Below are 25074 nucleotides of genomic sequence, written 5' to 3' on the forward strand. Positions count from 1 at the left end.
GCGGGTCGAAATTATGAATACGGAATCGAATGTTAGAGCCTCACCCCGTAATGAACTGCTTGAGCTTGTTGGTCTCAAACACACCTAACTGCTAGGCCAGGGTAATCACCTTATTACCATAGGTTAAGACCGGCATACCATTCTGGTCTAGACAAGAGAACTCGTCTTTTAAGTTCAGCAAGTATTGAGGTGGTAGAACCGAGCTTTGAGGTCGGTCACAAACGTATCCCAACTAAAACTAGTGACTTGAGTGGTCGGATTCGTATAAGATTTAGACCAATGCTACCACCAGGTCACCGCTTCACTGGTCAGATTAGGGGCGGCTAGGTGACTTTGTCTTGTTCGTCTAGAATACGAGCTAACGGAAAATGAGCTACAAATTGATGAAGAAACTACAAAATTGCTGAATAGTCGCACTTATAGTCGTATTTCTTGAAATTTGGAGTGGACCTGATGAGTGGAGTGCGGTCGAACCCGAGGAGGAAGCACTACTTATGCTAGCCTGCATAGTAGCCAACATTTGTTTGTGTTTGGAACTGGGAAATGAGAAAGTTTTTGTATAGGACCAACATAGCTGGTGCTGCTTCTCGGCTCAGGCCATCTCGTCACTAAGAGCAGTTTTTTGAATTGTGAGAGTCCCTTGCCTTCTTCATGTTTGTCCTCCTCTGTAGTTTTTTTTCCTTCAAGCTGTTTCTGTGTTTCCTCTAGCTGCTTGTCTTTTTCGCCCAACTCCCATGAAGTTTCTTCACGACAATATATCCTACTATTTGCACTTTGTCGATGAAGCCAATTGTCACCTTGCACTCAAGTGCAGGGGTGCATGTGACAAGTGGAGAGAATACACTATTGGAGAGGTGAAATGAATTGCAGACACCATGGCATTAAAAAACATTGAGAAATTTGTAGGGAGCCCCAAGCCCTAGACTAAGATCAAGTCCTACAGCGACATATGGGGTAGTGCCATATGTATGGTGCGAATAATAATTATTGCACCAAGGTATGGAGGACACCTTGACTCCTCCATAGAATAAGGTTGGAGTCAGAGTCCTCAAATGGTCTAGGATCCTATATGGTAATTACATGTCATAACATGCTGCTGGCTTTACATTTCATGAGAGCATTACCAAATCCATGGGAACATAACTCCAACAAGTTCGTGATCAGTTTCTTTTCACAAATTCTTCAGGCTGGTTTAGGTCAACTAGCTTGTGAGGGCCCATGGCATTTACCTTAGACCAACAAAACTCAAAGATTAGCTAAATACATGGCACCGTGCTTTTGTTTCTCTTTGAGGATGTAGAGTCTTTGCCCTCCATGGCAAGAGAGCATATTCATCAACTTATAACAGCAGTCATGGATATACAATTTGATATATGGGCAAACAAAAAGGATTTTGAATGGCTAAACAATATGATACATGTCCCACTTACCTTGCTAATTAATTGCGAGCATGTGGACATGGAAGATGAAAAAGGCCATATGTCAAGGAGGCCTGTTTATTGTTTGTAAAAGCTTGAACGCTTACGGCAAGCATGTGCGCGTGGAAGTTGATAAAGGCCATATGCATCCTTTTTGCATTGAAGAAAAGGTCTAAGTAGCCCTGTTTACTGTTTGCAAAAATGCGAAGCCTTGTCCTTTACAAAATCAAGTACTGACTTGTGCACATGGTGTTTACTTGCTATCAAAACATCAAGGCAAAAATGCCTCTCACACACGTGTGCATAGGCACGCGCACGCGGGCACGCGCACGCACACACACACATACACACGCATGCACACACGTCCTTGCACATGCACATGAGCTGGCCAAAAAATGGCATAAGTACATGTATCCCTAATGATTGTCTGTCATTGTTTTCATGCTATGAGTATACTGAATAGAGTATGGTCTTCTCATTTCATATGGTTCTTACTCATTACTTTTCTCAAATTCTACTTGGAACAAGGAACCTTTATGTGGTGTCGGTTTTTTTTTGTTCATCTCTCCTAAGGGTCACTTTGAATTTCAGTACTTTCCTCCATAGGAGCTATGCAGTAGCTATTCAAAAAGCACTGCAATGTATTTTCTCTTTATTGTGCACTTTTTAAAGAGAACCACTTCGAATAGTACCATAACTAACTAATTAAGTCATTTCTATGAGTAATGTGTAATGATGAAGCTTAATGATGTTGTTGGAATAGGTTAAGGGATTGGAAGACAGCTCTTGTTCTTTTTGAAAGGATGCAAGGTGCAGGAGTACTTGTTACATCTGGCATGGTGCACCATGTGCTTCTTACACTTGGGAGGAGTGGAAAGGTGGAGGAAATGTTAAAGGTACATTTTCTTAACTCAATAACAAAAAAATACAAATTTCCATCATTGCTACCTTCACTCCAATATGCAAAAAAGGGTTGGGAAGTGAAAAACAGGAGGGCTGAAGGTATGAGGGGTTGCAAAAGAAGAGACACACGTGAAGATGTCAAAAAGAAGAGGCGGGCAGGGGGGGGGGGGTTTGCACAGATTGTGGGGCAAACGTGAGGAGAAGGTTCTCACTTACAAGATTTGCCTTTCTTTCTATGCTATTCTTGTAGAGTGCAAGTAAATAGGCCCTCTTACCATTGCATAACAAATCCTATCAGCTTTGTCTCCTTTGCCAACTAGGCCCTTTCAAGCATACCCTGTATTCGATTGCAATATAAACTGAGGTATCGAGACCATGACCTATGGGGTTGTAAAGAGACCAAACTTTGTAGTATGCAAGCCCCCATCATTCCCCATGGATACCCTTCATGCATTGACAACATTCATCCATCGTGGAACTATTAATTTTATTTTTTCCAAATTAAGCATTTTTTGTCAATAAAATCATGGATCCCTTACTATTGTTACGTACGTAGAGAACAGTGGGCATTGGGCGCAGGGCTTTTGGGTCTCGAGCGCTATGGTGCTGATATCTCTGCCCATCTTTTTGGTGGGAGCTGCTTACTGCCGACAGCGTAAGCGTGCTGGGAACCCCATCCTCCGCATACCACATCTTAGCCCAAGATCTTGAGCTTGCGAGGTTGCAGCCCTTCTTGCTAACATCATATACGACATGCAAACAGGTTTTGTTCAGGTACGCAATATCCTAGACAACATCTTTACCTTTTGGGAGGCAATGGATTGGGCCAGGGAGGAGTCTCAGCCTATCGCAATTCTTCGCTTGAATTTCAAGAAGGCTTATTACAGGGTGGAGTAGCCTCTTCTTGAGGGCGCAATGCAGAGGCTAGACATATGGATTCTAGGGGTCTCTCCTTGTGCCTTTCGTTAGGTTATTTTCTGTGCTTCCACACAGGGGGGGCACGGGCATCCCTGGGTTGTGGCTCTTGATCCATCAAGAGGAGGCGGTATTGGACTCAGAGCTTGTAGATGACACTTCACTCTTTGTGGAGGTCCATGGAGACCTAGAGAGGTATTTTTTGGCTTCTGGGCCTAGGATCAAGTGGACCAATCCAATTGGCTTCCTCACAGTGACTAAGGAGGTTCAAGAGATCCAATTGGTGGCTGTGCCTTGTCTACGAGAACAAACAATGAGGTACGTAAGCTACCAAGTGGACATTGACATTTCAACAACATAGCAGATTGCCCCCGTGTTAGAGAGTGTGTGGCACAAGCTTTTGTATTGGAGCTCGTCCGGCTTCTCCCTATAGCAAGCTTTTGATAGACTCGACCTGTAAGTGAAGGGGTATTGTACAATGTTATGGGTAGAGCATGTGGGGCGCTAGACTTTGAGAACCAGGGTCGGTTGGTTGTCTATGACTTCGAGGAGTGTGTTTAAGTAATTATAGCATATGCTATCCAACATGTGGTCAAACCCCGATAGTAGTAGTATTTGCAAGCTATTGTGAGAGTGGTCTATATAGGCTGTGTTAGGGCAAGGTGGAAGTATCGATGGGAGTGATCTGCCATGTTGGGGTAAAGGCACATTTGCCAAACCTTTCATTAAAGATAGGACACCTATGACTGTCTTAAGACAGTCATAGGGTAAACCTAATCCTAATAAAACAAATGAGTTTGTAGTGTGGCTCATCACTTCACACCCGCACACATTGGAGTCTTCTCACTCTCACACTCTCTCCCTCTTGCTCTTCTTCCCCCTTCAGTCCCTTTCAACTGGTATCAGAGCCAGCGCCTCGACCTCTATATAGCCAGCGCCTCGACCTCTATATAGCCATCGCCGTACGGACGTACGACGTTCGTACAGCCGTACGGACGGACTTCGTACGGATCTGTTCAGGGCGCAAGCGCGGGCATCGTGCGTGGGCGCGTGGGCACGGGAGCGGCGCGGGCGCGGGCGCGGGCTGTGGCGTGGGCACGGGAGCAGCTCGGTCGCGAGCACGGGCTGCGGCGCGGGTCGCGGGCCGTACAGCAGCTGCTGACAGCAGCAGGGCGTCGTCGCATCAAGTCAGCAGCCAACAGTTGCATAGCAGCTGCTACTAGCTGCTAGCTGTTTCGAGGCGTCGCGCAGTCTACTCCAAGGGCAGCCGTACGGACTACCGTACAGCCGTACGGACTACCGTACAGTCGTACGGACTGCTGTACAGCTGTACGGACGACGCCGCCACACCTTTCGACAGTTTTTCCTTTTCTGGGATTCCGTACAGGAGCCGTACATCTGTACGGATCTCCACAGCGCAGGTACAGGGAGCTGCTTCCGATTTTGTGCAGCAAGGAGGTACATTTTCTTGTTTTCGGGATCTGTGTCAGAGGAAATTTTTTCTTTGGATCTGGCTGTTGCACAAGTACAGCAAGTACGAAAGTACAAAAGGTACATTTTTGTTTGGGGAAGAAAGAAAGGAGAAAGAGCATTCTGCTCTTCATTCCTCTTGATTCAGGGACATTTTTCAGTTCACAAAACTGTGTTATCTTGAAAGTACAGCAAGTACTTTCATTCATCTCGTGCTTGAGGTGATGAGAACCACAGTGTGTGGTTGATTGCACAGTTATTTTGTTCTGGCAAGGTAATGCCCTGATTTTGCAAGAGGACATATGCTTTTACTGGATTTGAATCTCAGTTTACAGGTGAGCAGATCATAGGGCTTTTGCCCGGAAGGTGATGCATTGTATGCCTTGAGGCAGTGTGGTGCCAGAGAGCACACATTTGTCTTGATTTCCGCAGTGTCGAGGTGACATTTTCTTGCAGGTCACATTTCTTGTGCAACACTCAGAGAACCTCAGTTGAGCCACGCTTGGCCAGGGCGCATCGAGTTTACTCGGTCCCTAACTGTCCATCGTTGACAGTGCTCAAAAGGTTTCTCATTGAGTGTTTGTACGTTGGGATCTGTGTATGTCATTTCTACACAGGGCAGTATATGCATTACACTGGTGGATGATTTTGTCAGAGAGATTTTCATATTGCATGCTACCTCAGTGTTGAGGTGTTCTCCACTTGGTTCAGGTGTCAGATCAAGGGGCTTTTGCCCAGACTTTGTTTGATAGCACTTGGGTTACCGACAGAGATCTTCAGATGCATTGTCTCCCCTTGGTATAAGGGTGATTGCTTGGGATTTATCCCATTTTCTGTTGCAGGTTTTGTGACAGGCTGAAGTGTCATTTTTCTTTGGGTGTTTGCCAAGTGGTTTATGCATATTAACTCAGTGCAATACCTCATCTGAGGTGGGAGAAGTGATCAGTACAGTCAGTACAGCAGTGTTTGTGCTCAGTACAGTCAGTACAGCAGTGTTTACAGCAGTGTTTGTGCTTTGTCAGATGATTATGCACTGTTAAGCACTTGTTGAGCAGTTGCAGCATTCTGAAATTACTGTTTATGTAAGTGATCAGTACAGTCAGTACAGCAGTGTTTGTGCTCAGTACAGTCAGTACAGCAGTGTTTACAGCAGTGTTTGTGCTTTGTCAGATGATTATGCACTGTTAAGCACTTGTTGAGCAGCTGCAGCATTCTGAAATTACTGTTTATGTCTCTTTGAGCACGGTACAGTGTGTCAGAAGATACAGTATTTGCAGGGACATTTACTGTTTTGCTGCAGATTTTCCTGACAGTAAAAACAGCACTATTGTGAGTGCTCCTGGCTCTTGATAGAGCAGGTTTTTTCTGAGAAATCAGAATTTTTATTCAGTTTTTTTTACTTCCAGGGAGTCAGGTACTCTCCTTATCTGATATGGCATCAGGGGGAAGTGATTCTTCAATTCTGAACATAAAGAAACTGGAAGGAGCACACAACTATGCATTATGGGCAGAATAGTGCTTGAATGTACTTCTGTTAAAGAAGATTGCTAAGCCCATAAGGGTGAAGGGTGTCAAGCCATCTGACATGGCAGCTGATGACTGGGAAGAGCTTGATTTGTCCGCAAGGGCAGCTATCATGCTCACTATTTCAGACACTCTTGTGTTCAATGTTCAGGCTGAAAAGACCTCTTATGGTCTATGGCAAAGACTAGAAGAATTGTATGCCCAAAAGAGCTCAGCCAGTAAGGTTTATTGGCTGAAGAAGCTGGTTGATCTTCGCATGAAGGAAGGTACAGCTATGACCTCACACTTGAGTGAGTTCAATGCCATCTTTACACAGCTGATTGCACAGGGGTTGAATCTTGATGAGGAGTTCAAGGCTACTTTCTTGTTGTGTACCCTCCCTGAGAGTTGGGACACTTTCAAGACCACCCTGTCTAATTCAAATGTCACTCTTATATATGCTGATGTAGAGAGCTCTCTCCTTATGGAGGAGATGAGCAGGAAGAATAATGCGGGCAGCAAGTCTTCAAATGCTTTGTAGGTACAGGATAGAGGCAGGACTCAGCAGAAGGGGAGATCTGCTAGTAAGTTCAAATCCCGAAGTCAGTCCCGTGGTAAAAAGGAAATTGAATGCTTTTATTGTGGCAAGAAGGGACATGTGAAGTCTAAGTGCTTCAAGTTCATACGGGATCAGAAAGCCAAGAAGGCTGAAACAAAGGATGCAGGAAATGCAAGCAAAGGCAAAGGCAAGGCCAAGGCAGATGACTTGGATGCAGTGAATGTTGCAGCAGAGGACAGTGACAGTGACATACATGATGTTTTATGCTCTTCTGCTGTAATAGCACATGCCTTGGTTATTGATGGTCACGACATGCACACCTGGCTCTTGGATTCAGGTGCCTCTTTTCATGTTACTCCTCATAGGGAGTGGTTTACTTCCTACACAGGTACTCATGGAGTTGTTCATCTTGGGAACAACTATGCATGTCAGATTGCAGGGATTGGCAGTATACAGGTAGTATTTCCTGATGGACGCATATTCATGCTTGATGGTGTCCGCCATGTGCCGCAAATCAAGAAAAATCTGATTAGCACTGGCTTATTGGATGACAGTGGTTACCACACCACATTTGGGGATTCCAAATGGGTGATTACTGATGGCCAGACTGTAGTGGCTGAGGGTTTTAAGAGTGATACCTTGTACCCTCTTTATGTTTCCAGTGTGAGTGATCATGTTGTTGCCATAACCGAGCTGCCAAAGGTTTCATTGTGGCATAGCCGGTTGGGACACATGTCTGTTAAAGGAATGCAAGAACTGTCACGTTTGGGTTATCTGCCGCTTCTTTCATTTTCAGATTTGCCTACTTGTGATCATTGCATATTTGGCAAGCATTCTATGACTCCTCATAAGAGGAGAACTCCCCAAAATAGAGCACCGCTTGATCTAGTGCACACTGATTTGTGTGAAATGCCACAGTTATCACTAGGGGGTGCAAAGTATTTCATTACTTTTATTGATGATGCCACACGCAAAGTGTGGGTCTATTTCTTGAAGCATAAAAGCGATGCCTTAGATGCTTTCAAGAAGTTTGTCGCTCAGGTTGAGAATCGGACAGGTCGTAGGCTGAAATGCCTCAGATCCGATAATGGGGGTGAGTATGTGTCACATGCTTTTGTGCAGTTTTGCCAAGCTAAGGGCATCAAATAGGAACTCACAGCCCCTCATAATGCATCTCAAAATGGTGCAAGTGAGCGGATGAATCGAACTATTCAGGAGAAGGTTCGATGTATGTTGTCTTATGCTGCATTACCCCATGGCTTTTGGGCAGAAGCCGTGCAAACAGCAGTTCACATTATTAACAGGTCGCCAAACAAGGCTTTGGAGTTGAAAGTGCCAGAGGAGGTGTGGTCTGGCAAGCCACCTTCCTATAAGCACTTACGTGTATTTGGCTGCGAGTGCTTTGCTCATGTACGCAAAGACTTGCGCACCAAACTGGATCCAAAGTCTATCAGATGCATCTTTATGGGTTATGGTGACGAAGGTGAAATGGGGTACAGGTTATGGGATCCCGTTAAACGGAAGATTATACGCAGCAATGATGTCATCTTTAAAGAGGATAGTGAAGGATTAGAGAGTGTGAGAGCAAGAGAGAGTGAGAGAGTCGTAAGCTGAGAAGCTGTAGTTGCAATAGAGTGTGTAAAGAGTACTACACAAAGTAGTGTAGATAAGGTTTTGTCATAGTGACAAAACCTTAGTAGTCACTAACCATAGTTAGTGAACTAACTGCAGTTAGGGGGAAAAACCTCTAAATGAGGGAAAAGTGCCCCTAACTAACTTATTATATTACATTGGTCACTGCTGAATTATAGATATAATTCCAACACCCCCCTGCAGTGCCAATGTCATGTACAAGGCTGATCAATCACCAAATGGATATAAGTTCAGGGCACTGCGAAATGCCTCAAACTTCTCACGTGGTAGTGCTTTGGTGAAGATATCTGCAACATTGTCATGTGTGGACACAAAGATCATACTGATCTCTCCTGCATGTAGCTTCTCTCTGACGTAATGATAGTGAACCTCAATGTGCTTCGTGCGAGCATGAAACACTGGATTCTTTGCCACTGCAATGGCACTCTGACTATCAGTGAGAATTGGAGAAGGACCCTCCAAAGACAGATAAAGATCAGCAAATAAACGTCTCAGCCAGACACATTCCACTGTTGCTGTGAAAGCTGCCCTGTACTCAGCTTCACATGATGAGGTAGCCACTGTAGATTGTTTCTTGCTTAGCCATGAAATGCAAGATTTTCCCAAAAAGAAACAATTGCCACTAGTGGACTGCCTAGTGTCATAATCACCAGCCCAATCTGAATCACTGTAGGCATGCATCTGCAAGTCACCCCCCTTGGGAAATAGTAAGCCAAAAGACTTGGTGCCTTGCAAATAACGGAAGATGCGCTTAACTGCCTGCCAATGCATAGTTTTAGGGCTGTGCATATACCTGCTCACCTGAGATACTGCAAACTGAATATCAGGCCTAGTATTGCAGAGATATATGAGGCATCCAACAGCTTGACTGTAAAGTGTGGCATCAACTGATTCTCCTGCATCATGCATTGTGAGTTTCAGCCCCGGTTCCATAGGAGTAGATATGGGCTTACACTCTTGCATGTTAAATCTGTCCAAAAGTTTCTGAACATACTTGGACTGAGACATAACAGTGCCACGTCTCTCATGAGAGAACTGGATCCCCAAATAAAAATGAAGCAGCCCCAAATCTGACATATCAAAGTGGGTCTGCAAATCAGTTTTGAAATCTGCAATTTTGTCGTCATTGGACCCTGTGAGCAGTAAGTCATCAACATAAAGAAGGATGACTAATATTTCCCCCCCATCCATCTTGATGTAGAGGGTGCTTTCAGTAGGACTATTGTGCAGCCCCTTGCTGGTCAAATAGGCATGTATCTTGGCATACCATGCACGAGGGGCCTGTTTCAGCCCATATAAAGCTTTATTAAGCTTGCAGACTTGAAGTGCATTTGCTGTAATTTCAAAACCCGGAGGTGGTTTGACATACACCTCTTCCAGCAAGTCCCCATTTAAGAAGGCTGTTTTGATGTCCAACTGATGAACATTCCACTCAAAATGTGCAGCCATTGCAATTACTGATCGGATGGTGGTCATCCGGGATGTAGGAGCAAAAGTCTCCTCATAATCTATGCCCTTTTTCTGAGCATAGCCTTTAGCAACCAGCCTGGCTTTATATCTGTCAATGGAGCCATCTGGCTTCCGTTTGACTTTAAATACCCATCGTGTGCCAATAGCATGTTTACCCTGTGGCAAGTCCACAACATCCCAAGTCTGATTTTTGGCAATTGACTGCAACTCATCGTGCATGGCATTCATCCAATGCACATTACCTTGTGCCTCTTCAAATGTGGCAGGCTCCTCTTCATCAAGGAGAGTACCTGCATATGCTGATTCCACTGAATTAGCACCTTCCATGTGCCTTGCTGCACTGCGAGTCCTGCCAGGTAACGGAGCATCAAGTTTACTCTCCCGGAGAGTCTGTAACAGCCAGTTTGGGACTGTTTTTGCTGCATGTATGTCTGCAATTTCTTGCTGTACCACTTGTTCCACTTCCTGTGGAGGAGGCATGACATCCCGTGGCGGAACTGAAGCATGTGAAGGTTGCTGTAAATTCTGATTTGGATCAGAAAAATCAGCAGGGGAACCCAAAGCAATGGGTAGCAACCCTTGAAATACATCTTCTGAAGGTGAAGGCATTTGAAAATCAGCCTGAGTGTAAGCTGAATTTTCAGAAAATATGACATCTCTACTTACAATGATCTTGCGTGTAGCAGGATTGTAGAGACGATACCCCTTGCTTTCTACACTGTATCCAACAAATATGCATTTGATGGCTTTATCTGACAATTTGTGCCTAAATTCAACTGGCACATGTGCATAGGCAAGGCATCCAAAGACTCGGAAGTGATCCACTGAAGGCTTCCTGTCATTCCAGACCTCAAAAGGAGTTTTTGTTTTTAAAGCCTTAGTGGGAGCCCTGTTCAAAATGTAATTGGCACACATCAAACCCTCTAACCAGAATTTATGAGGCATGTGTTTGCTTTTCAGCATACATCTGTCCATCTCCATGAGGGTTCTATTTTTCCTCTCAGCTTTGCCATTTTGCTGAGGGGTTAGCCTGACTGTGAGCTGATGCACAATACCCTTTTGTTTGAGAAAAGCATCAAATTCTGCAGATAGGTATTCCCCACCTCTATCCGTGCGTAATATCTGTATCTTGAGCCCGGTTTCATTTTCAACCATGGCTGAAAAGTGTTTAAACACTGTGAACACTTCAGATTTCTTTTTCAGCCCATAAACCCAAGTAAAATTGGAGTAGTCATCAATAAATGTGACAAAGTAAAGATGACCACCCAATGAAGGAGTCCTCATGGGACCACAGACATCACTGTGTATAAGCTGCAATTTGCGAACAGCTTTAACTGAACCATCATTCTTGAAGGGAAATCTATGCATTTTACCTAAAATGCACCCTTCACAGGCATGTGGAGGAGGTATTGCAAGAGGGGGCAATGCATCAACCATTGAAAATTTCTGAAGTGTCATCAAGCTGTTGTAATGCATGTGGCCATATCTGGCATGCCATAATTCTGCATTTTGCATGGCAACTGTAGGGGAAGAAATTGCCAAAGCATGAGCTGCTCTTTTCTGAAAAATATCAAGCTGAAAAAGCCCACGCAGCAGAGTACCAGATAACATTAAGGCATAGTTAGCTTCCCTGTCCCGGACAGCACATTTGTCATCCTCAAAGATGACCTGAAATCCATCTCTGTTAAGAGTGGACACTGAAAGGAGATTCTTGGTTATGCCAGGCACATATAAAACATCAGAAAGTCTGAAAATAGAGCCATCTATTGCAGTGAGCTCAACTGCTCCTGTGCCACGTACTGAATATGAGGAGTTGTTGGCACAAGTGACTTTCTTACCAACAGGGGGAGGATGCAAGGAAGTAAAGAGACACTTCCGCGAAGTGATGTGCTTGGATGCACCGCTGTCAAAATACCATGTGTTCAGTGTTTCATCAACACTGAAAGCAGATGCATCTGAAGAAGAGTCAAAACTGCAAGTCAAAAATGCATAAGTGTCATCACTGCATGAAGCTGTACTATCCCGAGCATCTGGAACAGCCAACCTAGAATCAGAAATGCAAGATAAAAAGGCATAATCTTGACCAACAAAGTTGGCTGCAGCATCCCCACTGTCAGATGCACAAGGGGCTCAATCTGAAACAGCCATTCCTGAGCTGTTTTTCTTTTCCTTTGCAATCCTTTTCCTGCATTCGGCTATGTGATGACCTGGCTTTTTGCAGTAGTGACAGAAACCCTTCTTTTTGGGCTTGCTTGCATCACTTTGAGCCTTTTGTGAAGGCTGTCCTGACCCACTGGAAGGCTGATTTGCTGCTGTTTTTGCCTGTCCCTTTGTTTTTGATTTGAATTTTGAGAGCATGGCTTGTTCACCTGCACGTGAAGCCAAATTTTTCCTGGTCTGCTCTTCCTGAAGCAGAAGTCCTATCAGCTCATGAAAAGAAAGAGGATTTGCACCCCCCCTCAATGATAAATTCAGCGAAGTATGAAAGCTGAGATAAGACTCAGGAAGAGAATTCAGAGTGGTTGTAATCATCTCTGAATCAGGAATAATTTCATCTATATTTAACAACTGCTCTCTGAGATCCTGAAGCTTAGTGAGGTGGGCTGACATGGAGTCACCCTCCTCCATATGTGTATTGGTCAACTCTCTTTTTAAAAAAGATACCCTGGCATCATTCCGTGCTGCATACATGCTTTCCAAAATATCCCACGCTGCCCTGGAGGTCTTACACGACCGGATATGCGGAATGATTGATCTTTTTACTGAAAGAGAGATGCAAGACAAAGCTAAGGCATCTCGTGAATCCCATCTCTTTTGTTCAGGAGTATTAACTGTAGCTGCACCAACAACTTGTCCTGCAGCTGCACCTTGTGCACGACCTCTTCCACCTCCTTGATGAGGAGGGGTAGCAGGTGCAATATCTGCTGGTCGGATTTCATCCCCATTGACATAATCCCATAAATTACGAGAAATCAGAATATTACGTACCATGAAACTCCAGAGGGAGTAGTTGGTACCATCCAATTTGTCTTCCTGAGAAAGACCACCGAACTGAAAATCATTCTGATTTTGATGGGCCATATCTGAAAAAGGAATTGAAGCAGATACAAAGTTGAATTCCCTTACTGGGAATAGAATGCACAACTCCCAAAAACCACACCCAAGCACGGGTTGTATAAGCAACTTAGATTTCTGCACTTGAGCTGTCAGAAATCTGTCCAAGCATAGAACACTCTCCAAAATCTGCCAAAAGTGTTCCAAACACTCCAATAGAGGCAGTATATACTGAATACTCCAAAAAATGCTCTCCAAACACAAAAGCCCCAATTTGTAGCTAGAAATTGCAGCCAGAAAGGGGTTAAAAAAGCCAGAAGCCCCAAATCTGCAATTTTAACACAAAAGCCCCAAATTTCAGACAAGATCTGCAGATCTGTCTGTAAAAGCCCCAAATGTACTCCCAGAAAATGACTGCCCCAATTTGTGGTTTCCTGCAAGATGTGCCTGCCAAAGAACACCTGTGGCTGAAGGCAACCTGTGTAAATGCACACAAATCTGTGAAGGGTACAGGTGGTACAGTACAGTACGAACTGTACGTACAGTATGTACGGGGACCTGTACGGCCAAATAGTACGGCGATCTGTACGGCCAAATAGTACGGATGCACCTGCGCCTGTACGGCGCTGTCGACGATCTGTACGGCAGCAACGACGATCAGTACTGGAACTGTACGGCAGCAACGACGGGAACTGTACGGGAACTGTACGGCAGCAACGGCGATCTGTACTGGAACTGTACGGCAGCAACGACGGAAACTGTACGGACAGCGGAATTCGTACGGCGTACGGCGAAATCCGTACGGACTGTACGGCGATGGTACGTCGGATTCCGTTGAGGGAGAGAACGTTGAGGGAGCTGGTGGCACGAGGGTCTTGAACCCGCTCTGATACCAAATGAAGGATTAGAGAGTGTGAGAGCAAGAGAGAGTGAGAGAGTCGTAAGCTGAGAAGCTGTAGTTGCAATAGAGTGTGTAAAGAGTACTACACAAAGTAGTGTAGATAAGGTTTTGTCATAGTGACAAAACCTTAGTAGTCACTAACCATAGTTAGTGAACTAACTGCAGTTAGGGGGAAAAACCTCTAAATGAGGGAAAAGTGCCCCTAACTAACTTATTATATTACATTGGTCACTGCTGAATTATAGATATAATTCCAACAGATAGTGTATACAAGGAACCCGTGCAACCTGTGGAATACAGGAGGGTTATTTATGATGATGTTGGACAGCAAAGAATGCCCATTTATATGCAGCAGCAGGCTGCTGCAGATCACCCTGTTCAAGAGGGTATACAGGCTGAAAATCAGCCAGATAATTTTGCCAATGATGCACCACTAGATATGCCAGCAGATGGGGCTGTAGAACAGCCAGATATAGTGGTACAGCCACCTGTCATGCATGAAGAACAGGCTGGACAGCAGCCTAATCTGGAACATTTTGTTAGGAGGAGCACCCGTGCACAACGGCCTCCTACCAGGTTTGTTCCAGGAGCCAATAATGTGGCTGATTTTATCATGCTGACAGATTGTGGTGAGCCTTCCAGCTTCAAGGAAGCTATGGGAAGAACAGAGAAAAAGAAGTGGGAGAAAGCCATGCAGTCAGAAATGGACTCCCTACTTCAGATTGATACATGGGACTTGGTGCAGCTACCTGCAGGCAGAAAGGTTTTGCCATGCAAGTGGGTTTACAAAGTCAAAGTGGATTCAAATGCTTTACCAAGGTATAAGGCCAGATTGGTTGCCAAGGGATTTAAGCAGGAGAAGGGCATTGACTTCGATGAGATCTTTTCCCCTGTAGTCAAGATGACTACTTTGAGAGCAGTGTTAGCTCTTGTTGCTCATGATGACATGGATTTATGTCAGATGGATGTGAAGACAGCTTTTCTTCACGGAGATCTCCATGATGAGATCTATATGAGTCAGCCAGAGGGATATGCTGTTAAAGGGAAAGAACAGCTTGTGTGTAAGCTCAAGAGGAGCTTGTATGGACTCAAGCAGGCGCCAAGAGAATGGTACAAGAAGTTTGATGCCTTCATGCAGTCCCAAGGGTATCATAGGTGTGAGACCGATCATTGCTTGTACACCAAACGAGCAAAGGATGGCAGTTTGATGCTACTCATTCTATATGTGGATGACATGCTTATTGCCAGTAAATCTCAGCATGAGATTAGTGCTTTGAAGAAACAACTGCATAAGTCTTTTGACATGAAAGACTTGGGTGATGCAAATCATATTCTTGGCATGCGGATTACTCGTGACAGGTCCAAGGGACTTTTGTTTCTGTCACAAAAGGAGTACATTGACAAAGTACTGCAGAGGTTTAAAATGGAGGGGGGGAAGTCTATTAGTACCCCCGTTGCCTCCACATTTAAAACTCAGCAGTAAGGACAGCCCCAGATCAGATGATGATAAGGCTGAAATGGCCAAGGTTCCGTATGCATCTGCAGTTGGTTCTTTGATGTATGCCATGGTTGCCACTCGTCCGGATATTGCTTTTGCGGTGGGAGTCATTAGCAGGTATATGGCAAATCCAGGCAAGCGGCACTGGGAAGCAGTGAAAGGTGTCTTGAGGTATCTCAAGGGTACCAAAGACTTGTGCATATGCTATGGTAGGCAGGATGCATTGGTGCATGGTTTTACAGATTCAGACTATGCAGGGAATGCAGATAACCGGAAGTCTACTACCGGTTATATTTTCACATTTGCAGGAGGTGCTATATCATGGGTGTCTCGGTTGCAGAAATGCGTTGCACTGTCAACCACTGAAGCTGAATATGTTGCAGCCACTGAGGCCTGCAAGGAAGCAATATGGCTTACTCGGCTGGTGGGAGATTTGGGCATTACAGGAGATATGCCAGTGTTGCATTGTGATAGTCAGAGTGCTATCATGTTGGCAAAAAATCCGGTCTTTCATCAGAAGACCAAGCACATAGAAGTGAAATATCATTTCATCAGGGAGGTACTGGAAGACAAGCGACTTGAGCTTGTGAAAGTGCATACTGATGATAATCTTGCAGATTTGCTCACTAAGAGCTTGCCTACAGAGCGGTTTGCACATTGCCGCCACATCATGGGATTAGGATGAGACCATTCTTATTTTATGGTCTTGTATACAGTAACTGTATATTGCTGTAATTTTTATTCTTTTCTCCCCTTTAGGCACATTGGCCTTTAGGTGGGAGGTTGTTGGGGTAAAGGCACATTTGCCAAACCTTTCATTAAAGATAGGACACCTATGACTGTCTTAAGACAGTCATAGGGTAAACCTAATCCTAATAAAACAAATGAGTTTGTGGTGTGGCTCATCACTTCACACCCGCACACATTGGAGTCTTTTCACTCTCACACTCTCTCCCTCTTGCTCTTCTTCCCCCTTCAGTCCCTTTCATGCCATTGGCATAAAACTGTGAAATTGGTAGTTGTTAAATGAATGTAGGACCACCCACCCCAAGGCGTATTCCACCATGTTATGGTAGAAAAACATCGGGTAGTTGCTTGGTATAGGCCAACTCCCTTGCAGTGAAAGATTTACGCTGAGATAACAAGACACTAGATGATTCGCTCCAAGTATACAATACACTAGATGATAGACACAACTCAGTGTGCTTACTGAACAATAAAGAAAGCAACACAGATCTGAAAGACAAAACTCAGATGTACAGCCAAGTTGGAAGTATAGATGGGAGTGATCTGCTATTGGCACAAGAGGAAGGACTGCGAGGTGGGTACTTGTTAAATGAAAGTAGAAGACACCCCAACCCACCATGTTGTTGTAGAAAAACATAGGGTAGTTTGCTTGCTATAGGCCAACTACCTCGCCAGCTGTAGATTTACACAGAGGTAACAAGACACCGGATGATAGACACAACTCAACTACATGTGCTTACTGAAGAAAGGAAGGAAGAAAGAAAGTTTAATGAAAGTCTTTGAAAGACCGAAGGGTCTATGACACTGAAAGAAGATGATACAATGAGCTGAAGGGGTGGAGCCTCTAAGTAGGCATCAAGTTTCAACATCCATGACGAATACAAAAAGTCCATAATCATAACGATGTCAATACATAAAAAGAATCCCTGGACTCATGGGGAGGATGGGGGCTGGCGACACTGTGATCGTCATCTGGAAACTATCAAAGATGTCAAGCCTAAGGGTGCGGGGTCGGCGATGTATGAGATTGCGATGCATGAGGCCTGTGATGGAGTGCTAACGGCTGCAGTATGTGTAGTCCGCTGTGGTCTCCTCGCTATGCTGTGCGGCGAACAAGTGCCATTGTCACCCCTGTTGGCCATGCCCTTCATCAGTAAGCATGGAGGGGAGGCCCCTAGTCTGTGATCTGAGCCTCAACCTGCTTGGGAGCCTATCTTGTCTCTTGCTTTGGTCCTCAGACCCGCCATCAGTCTGGCTGGAACAACTCATTGATCATGCTCTCAGTGGAGTCTGTCTGTACACCTTGAATCTCGTCTATGTACCAAATGCACCCTGTGTCCGACAGCCTCATGGATGAAAGTTTCCAGGCATCTCTGATATATGAGTAGGACAAGCAACCAGATAGGGGTCCAAAACCGTCCCTAAAGAGATGGTGATAGTGACATCTAATCTCATAGTATACAGGGCATCTGAAAGCGAAACGCTTCTCCAATTCGATCTCCTGATGGTCACATAAAGTGCAGAGCAACACGGATCTAAAAGAGAGAACTCAGACGTACAACCAGAACTTCCTTTGCTCTTCACCTAAGGTGGTGATCTGCAGGCTGAGTCTGTGGATCTCTGAAATACCAAGGCTCCCAACACCGAGGCTCCCCAATCTGATCCACAGACTGGCAGTCTGTGGACTGACCTAGTGTGTATCAGCCAACCTTCTGCTCCTGTTCACTTGCCTATTTAAGGCCTTTCCTGCAGATGCCTTGGTGTCTGTCTGCCCACCCTATCTGCCTAGCAATCAGGCCGTTGTCAGCAGGCCCTGCTCCAGCCTTTGTACCTGACTATACCTGCTGTACTACTGACCAGTACTGTACCTGCTGTACCAGGCTATGTATCTTCTGCAATACTTCATGTTCCATTATGCTGTCCTGTGACCCTTTCTGTGGTCTCTTGGCTAGGCTATAGGTGGCCCGAAACTTTGCCCAAACAGGGTTGCCCTAAATCTAATTCAGCAAGGATGTCTATGTTCTGCCACTTGGCAGCCCCTTAACAGACCCCCTTTTTCCCCTGCTATAGTGTAGATCATCCTCCCCCATGCTCTCCTCATATAGGGGCTCTTATTTGGGGAGGTGACCCTAATATTCCAACACCCCATATCACTGACCTAACGTGGGACCACACCCACATGTCTATGCAGATGCTCTATCAGCTCCATTGGAGAAACTCTCTAGAACAATTCAAAGATGTCTCTGAATTCAGTTCTAAGACTCCATAGCTCCCGCTCCCTCAGGTCTAGTTCCCAACATGTGAACCATCCTGAAAGGCTGGTTCCATCCATGCAGCGCTAACACAAACATGTCAACTTGTTAAGTCCATCCAGGTAGCAAGAATCCAGCTGTCCCCCTCATCTCCAAATCTGGCAAAGCACCTAAGTGTGTTTCAACCGTCTATGAATTGACACCATTTGTAAACTGATAAAAAAAAATACCACCTGATTTCCTCCAGGTATCCGTATGCTCCTTTCGTCCTTTGGATTCCCAATCTCTAGCTGAAAGGTTTCAACTAGCTCACCACTTGGCTCTTCCAGCATAATGCAACTGTGTACCATGGTGAAGCCTCCCAATCACCTGTACTGGTCAGCATCCTAAACTCTTCGAAGTCTGCATCATGGCAATATTTGTAGTAGGTGCTGAATGCCTCTTGAATGAGAACTTTGTGGCTTGTATGAGTTCTTTTCCCTTTTGGTGTGTTTTGCACTTTGTCCCATAGGACCACGAGGCCTCCGCGGACGTTAATCTCTCTCTCTCTCTCTCTCTCTCTCTCTCTCTCTCTCTCAGCCCCTCAGCCCCTCTCCCCGTCGTCTGTTGTACCTTCCCCCGTCGTCCGTCATACCTCTCCCGTCGTCTGTCGTAGCTCTCTTTCTACGCTCCAGCCCTTTCGTCGTCAGCCGTAGCTGTCCTAGCTCTCTCTCCTGTCGTCGTCAACCCTCGCAAGCCCTAGCGGCGGCCCGCTGTGGCCCAGCCTTAACCGCCAACATCCTCGCCAGCAGTAGCCACCAACAAGAGCAGCCAATATCTCCAATAGCAACCAAGACATTCGACCCCCCGTCGACAACCCCCCCTCAAAAACCCTAACTTAATCTAACCTAGGTTAACTTTGACCTAACCTAACCTAACCTAACCTTTAGAGGTTAACCTAACCCAAGGGTTAATCCCTAGCTGGGTTGAACTCCCAGCCCAGCTAGGGGGTAGCAGCAGGCATGGCCAGCAAGGAATGGCCTCTCCTCCCAACCACCTCAGGCAGCAGGACCCGATACGCCACTGTTGCAGCTATGACACCCTCTCCGTATGCACATACATACCTACGAGGAGGTCCTGACCGACCCATCATTGGGCACCATGAACAGATTTTTTATCTACAAGAGCAGGTAAGAGAGTCAAAGATGCAACTGGCAGATGTAGTAGCTAGAATTCAGGTTCTAGAAGAACCTAGCAAGCAAGAAGTCATCAATGAGGTTGTAAAATCTTGCAAGGCTTCCCCCCTACCCCCCAGCTAGTCTCCATAGTCAAAGATCTAGTTCACATTGAAGTACAGACCGCAAAGAAGGAAGTGATTGTGGGGTTTGATGCAAAGGTTAATAAGGCTGACATTCAGGAAGAGATTAAAGAACATGCGACTAGGCGTGATAATGCTTTGAAGATTAGACTAGGGGCTCCCCGAAGGATGGTACAAAGAGGACTCTTTCAGCGACACCTTAGTGCATGTCAAAGCAGCCATGCCTAATATAGGTTGGAAGGTTGATAAGGATGATGCTCTTGATGATGATGATGAAGCGGATGGGAGAGGAAAACAAGTCCTCGAGAATGAGGTACCAATAAAGTGGGCATGGGCCTGCACGCTCAGTACGTACCCGTCTCCAAAAACTCGTCGCCAATAGGGTCCTCGCTCACACAAATGTGAGGAATAAGCATCCTTCGTCCCCGAAACCCACTCTTTATTCATGGCGTTTCTCTGGAAAGATTTGAACGGCATAACGATTTTACAGGGGGAGATAGAGATCATGACTTGTGGGTAATTGACGAATTTGTGGACTATGAAATCGACTTAGATCACAGAGCAACTCGGATCTTACAGTCTAAAGGTCATGGTATCATTACGCTTCAACTCACGGGATCTATTGGTCAAGCTTGTCCAACAATCCTACAAGTTGAAAGGAACTAAGATATGGATAGCTGAAGAACTTACATGAGCTCAATTGAAAAATAAGGCAGCGGAATTAGCTAAGCTCAAGGCTGCTAAGAATGATGGAAAATGGGTAGTGTACCGTGAGGGTGTAGCACTCATTAAAGAGTTTAAAGCCAAGGCAGAAGACTCTCAATCTTAAACTGATGTATGGCCGATTATGTTTTCTCCAAGTCATAATGTAGGTACTCTAAATAATTGGAGTTGCTTTATGCACTCTTTGGGAGCTTCCCTCCCTAAGCTGATGTACTAGTTGGTTTTCATGTTGTCCCATAGACCTCTTGGTCTCCCGTGGACGTTAAAAATAGACTCTCTCTCTCTCTCTCTCACACACACACACACACACATGCACGCGCGCACGTGTGCAATGTGTGTGTTGGGGGGGGGGGCTCATTATTGGGCGCTCTGGACTCTATGGAAGGATAGAAATCATAGAGTCTGGTGTGATTCCACCTTTTCAATTTTTGCTTTCTTTAGGCACTTTCAGCAGCAATCTTTCTATCATAGCTCATGATGTATATCTGTCTTATATTAAGTCTTTCTCTTGATGTATTCCTCATCGTCCGATTCTAGGATGACGATTTTGTAATATAAAGCAACTCAAATTTTCACCCAAAAGAGAGAGAGAGAGAGAGAGAGAGAGAGAGTATGGGGTGTGTGTGTGTGTGTGTGTGTAGGGTAAGAGAGGAGAGCTCCCGTCGTTCAGCCAGCCTCTGAATCATCTTCCAGTCCTTGTCCTTTGCTGTCAGCTTTTGTACGGTGCCCGTACGGTCTTCTTGCTGCATCCTGTACAGCCTTCGTGGCCTTCCCTGCAGGTCGTTGTTTCGTACAGGCTCCCGTTTGCATCCCGTACAATTTTGTCTGCCCACGGTTGGGTCTGCCATACGCTTCTGTCAATTCAGTCCCTCTTTGCACTTTCGTACATTCCTGCAGGACTGTACATCTGCCAGTCCATACAAGCGTTGGTTGGCATCCGTACAGTTTTGGGGCTCCGTACAAGCTGTTGCTTTTTCCTGTGCAGGTTAGGTGGTGTTCCCTCGTGTGCTGTTGCTGCTCCCCGTTGATCCCTCCTCTTCTCCTCTTTCTTTGTTTTCCTTTTCCCCTTCCGGTTAGCCTGGTGTAACCTCCTTTCTAGCCTTTGCCAAAGTTTTTCTCTTGTGCAGCTTTTTTCCATCTTCTCCTTTGCCCCTTCTTTTTTCAGTTCCACTCCTTAAGATACAATGGCAGATTGTCCCTATGAGAAGACTTTTCAAAAGGACAGGTTTGTTCCAAATTAAAGACAAAAGCAGGTGATGGGTCAGGATGACCCCCTTTATGCCTCTGCAGAGGCTCAGCTCGTTTATGAAGTGATGCATGAAGGTTTTGAGGATACCCGCAAGGGTTGGAAAGATCCACTTCCCACTACAGGTATCATGGTTGAGGTGGACGACATCTTTGATCCTGTCAAGGAATATGCTAAGCATGCCATTATTATTTTATTTCCTGGACGTATGCCTGCTGCTGCGGATGTGGGCAATTGGTTGACTAGAACCCTGGGTGAGTGCTATGTCAAAAGGTCCACTATGCAGCGAGAGGTATTTTTGAGATCACCATGGCTGATGAAGAGCACAAACAGGTTTTGCTGGAGCACTCTCTGCTCTTCTATGGCCAGCAGATGGTCCATGTCTTGCCCTGGTCTCCTATCAGGGATTATCAGGCATTGATTCAACACCGTTGTCTTGTATGGGTAGAGGTTGTGGATTTTCCTCAGTGCATGGCGTCTCTATTGCCAAAAATTGCAGCTTCTCTTGGCAAGGTGGTATGCCCACCGAGACCAAACGGGAATTCGAATCGCTTTTGCATTTTGTGGGACACAGATAATCCCACCCCGGCTTCTTATTCGGTTACTATCAATAATGTTTCCATGGGTAGCGCTTTTTACAAGCTGAAATGGGGGTTGTTTGCAAGAGCTTGCTTTGAATGCAAGCAATTTGGGCATATGGCTTCACATTGCCCTTCTCAAGCTCCCAAACTACCAGTGCAAGCGGAAACAGCCCCGCCCCCAAGTAAGAATTCAAATGCCTCTTCTGTGATGAAAACAAAGGGGTCAAACAGTTTTTTGCTGTCCAAGATAAAGGCAAAGCCCCGGCTGCCTCGAATGCTTCTGCTTCTCTTTCTATGCCTTTCGCATCTCAGCATCAAGTGAAAGGCAAAATTTTGGATGAAGCATGGCAAATTGCTCTAAAAGCTCTCTCTCCTAGGAAGACCTTTACCATCCAGGACTTGGAATAGTGCATCCTCACAGGGCAAAACCCCCGCTGAAAATTCTGGAATTGGTTTGACTTGGGCAACGGTCACCGCAAATCGTACCCTCTTTCGGGAAAAGGAAGTTGCTGCTCTCTTGTCTTCTCCTCAAGCTGATTCTTCTTCTCAAGGCAGAGGCCCTGATCTTGAGATGGAGATACAGACATAGTCAGTTTGTTTTGTTTGCACTGCATACTTGTCCTATATCTGTAAATATGCTTGACCACATCAAATGCGTTACACTCAATGTATAGGTGGATGTATATCAGACAATTGCAGGCAGACATAGTGGCTTTGTAGGAACATAATCAACACATGTATGCTGGTCACACATGACATTTTGTTGGTTATGATATTTTCTATGCTGGAGAGCACTCTTTCTCTGGAGTGGCTTTTTTGGTGAGGCATGATCTTCAGCCTGTTGTGGCTCTCAATGATCGCCATGGTAGATGGATTATTATGGAATGCCTGGTTTAAGGAGAAATAGTTGAATTTGCATCGGTTTATGCCCCTCAATCTTCCAATGGTCGAGCGTTGATCTGGGATGCCATGCATAATCATCCGTGGAGACACTATGTATTTATCTGTGGTGATTTCAACAATGCTCCGTAACCGGGAGATAATACTTTGGGCCACACTCATATGTTGGCATCTGAACAGCAGGCATGGTCTGATTTTTTGGTTCAGCTGCGTTTGGTGGATCTCTGGAAGGAATTAGAGCCCACACTCTCGGGCTATACCTTTCAACACAATGCTCAATCTTCCTATCAGGCACGCCTGGACAGATGGTATCAGGTCGATCCGCAGCATTGTGATGCCTTTACTTGTCAACTTTGGGTTGATCATGCCTTCACGTATTCCCTCTTTGGTTGAGGCTCTCCATGCATGACTTTCCTGATGGCAGATTGCCTTGCAGAAGGCTTTTGTTGGTGAATAACAGTTCTCTGGAACATGCTGATTTTAAAGCTATGGTTTATGATGCCATTCAGTCTCTCTCTTCTCAGATGCTTTTTGATATGGATTATGCATGGTAGGCTTTTGTTGCTCGAATGCAAGCTGTGATCTGGGATTATGGTAAATCATTTATGTGAGCCACACGGGAGACTGCTATGCATGCTAAACTCAAATGTTGCTGCAATTTTTGAAAGGTGATCAGTCCTGGGCTCTCATGATTCAATCTCTCGTCACACATATCAATACTCCTACTTTTGGTCATTGGCAATCCACTCAATGGGATTTCTTGTTTGGGTGCATTGATGGCACTTTGCATGGCTGCCCTATGGTCTCCAACTTGCTTCTTGGCTGGAAGCATATTCTGTCTCACCTGGAATGGCATGGTCAACAGTCTCTGATGGGTAATTCTATGCGGGCTGAAAGCATTCACTGGTCCAAAGTTTTTCAGCCTCCGCTTGCTTTACAGGAACCTCGCCGCTTTTACTTTATCTCTTTTAAAGGGATCAATACTGTTGCTGATGTTATTGCTCTATGCTTCCCTTTTCTCTAGCAGCCACACAGTATGGTTTGGGTTCTCATTATCGTACTTTATGGTAGCAAATCACTTTGTATGCTTTCGCCTTTGGTTCTGATTCCCCCTTTGGAACTCCAGGATCGATTAGAGGATTGGACATTGACTTCACTTGGGTCCTCCTCTCATCCTTTGAGGCTATCTCAGATTACTGTGCCTGCATTATACAAAATCCTTTTGCCTCAACCCTGGGTTTCAAAAAGGGGTAATTCTCTTTGGCAAATGCATAGGCTAGCTAAGTGGTGGAGGAAAAAACTACAGCAACTTTGGGCATACAAGGTTCCACTTCGGCAACAAGTTTTTTTGTGGCGAGTGCTTCTGGGAATTTTTCCATTTGGACAGTTGCTGGCCCGTAGGCACATTGTTCCTGCTTTATGTCATCGGTGTCTGATTTCTCAGGAGACTGTGCCTCATTTATTATGGCATTGCCCGTCTTCTCGGCAGTTTTTGGATTCTCTTCGACAGAGGCTACGAGCAAGATTCCCGACTGTTCTCTTCGGGAAATTTTTCTAGCTCTTTGGTTTTCATCCACAGCGATCAGAGTTTCATCTTTTCTTTGTTTGGGCTTGCTATTGGGCACTTTGGACTTTATGGACAGACCGCAATCGTAAAGTCTTTAGTGATCCCAATTTTTCTTTGTTTGCTTTCTTCAAGCGTTCTCTGCAGCAATCTTTCTTTGATTGCCAGATGTATATTTGTCTTATACTGAGATCTTCAGTTGATGTATTTTCTAGCGCCTCTTTTCTGAGGTGACTATTCTTGTAATATAATCAATCAAAGCTTTCACTAAAAAAGTGTGTGTAATCTATGTATGTGCTGGAAGGTGTTTTTGAAACGTCACAGATGATGGTATTTCCAAAAGAACGGTTATGCCTGGTGAATAAGGTCTGTATATAATGTATAATTTGTAATTGATGCTTTTGAAAAAAGACACTATTG

At 45.1% G+C, this 25074-nt stretch overlaps 1 protein-coding gene across 2 annotated transcripts in view; it reads left to right on the forward strand.

The window, feature by feature from the left end:
• EMB2654 (Tetratricopeptide repeat (TPR)-like superfamily protein) overlaps positions 1-25074 on the forward strand; it is a 79953-nt gene that overhangs the window by 52968 nt on the left and 1911 nt on the right. For both annotated transcript variants that reach the window (XM_087378253.1, XM_087378254.1), the window contains exon 7: positions 2182-2314. In XM_087378253.1, the coding sequence (XP_087234379.1) occupies positions 2182-2314 (133 nt within the window). The remainder of the gene's footprint in view (positions 1-2181; positions 2315-25074) is intronic.

This window comes from Dipteris shenzhenensis, chromosome 8 (genome assembly GCF_047967505.1).
Source record: "Dipteris shenzhenensis isolate YYH24624 ecotype China chromosome 8, Dip_SZ_1.0, whole genome shotgun sequence".
Taxonomy (NCBI): Eukaryota; Viridiplantae; Streptophyta; class Polypodiopsida; order Gleicheniales; family Dipteridaceae; genus Dipteris; species Dipteris shenzhenensis.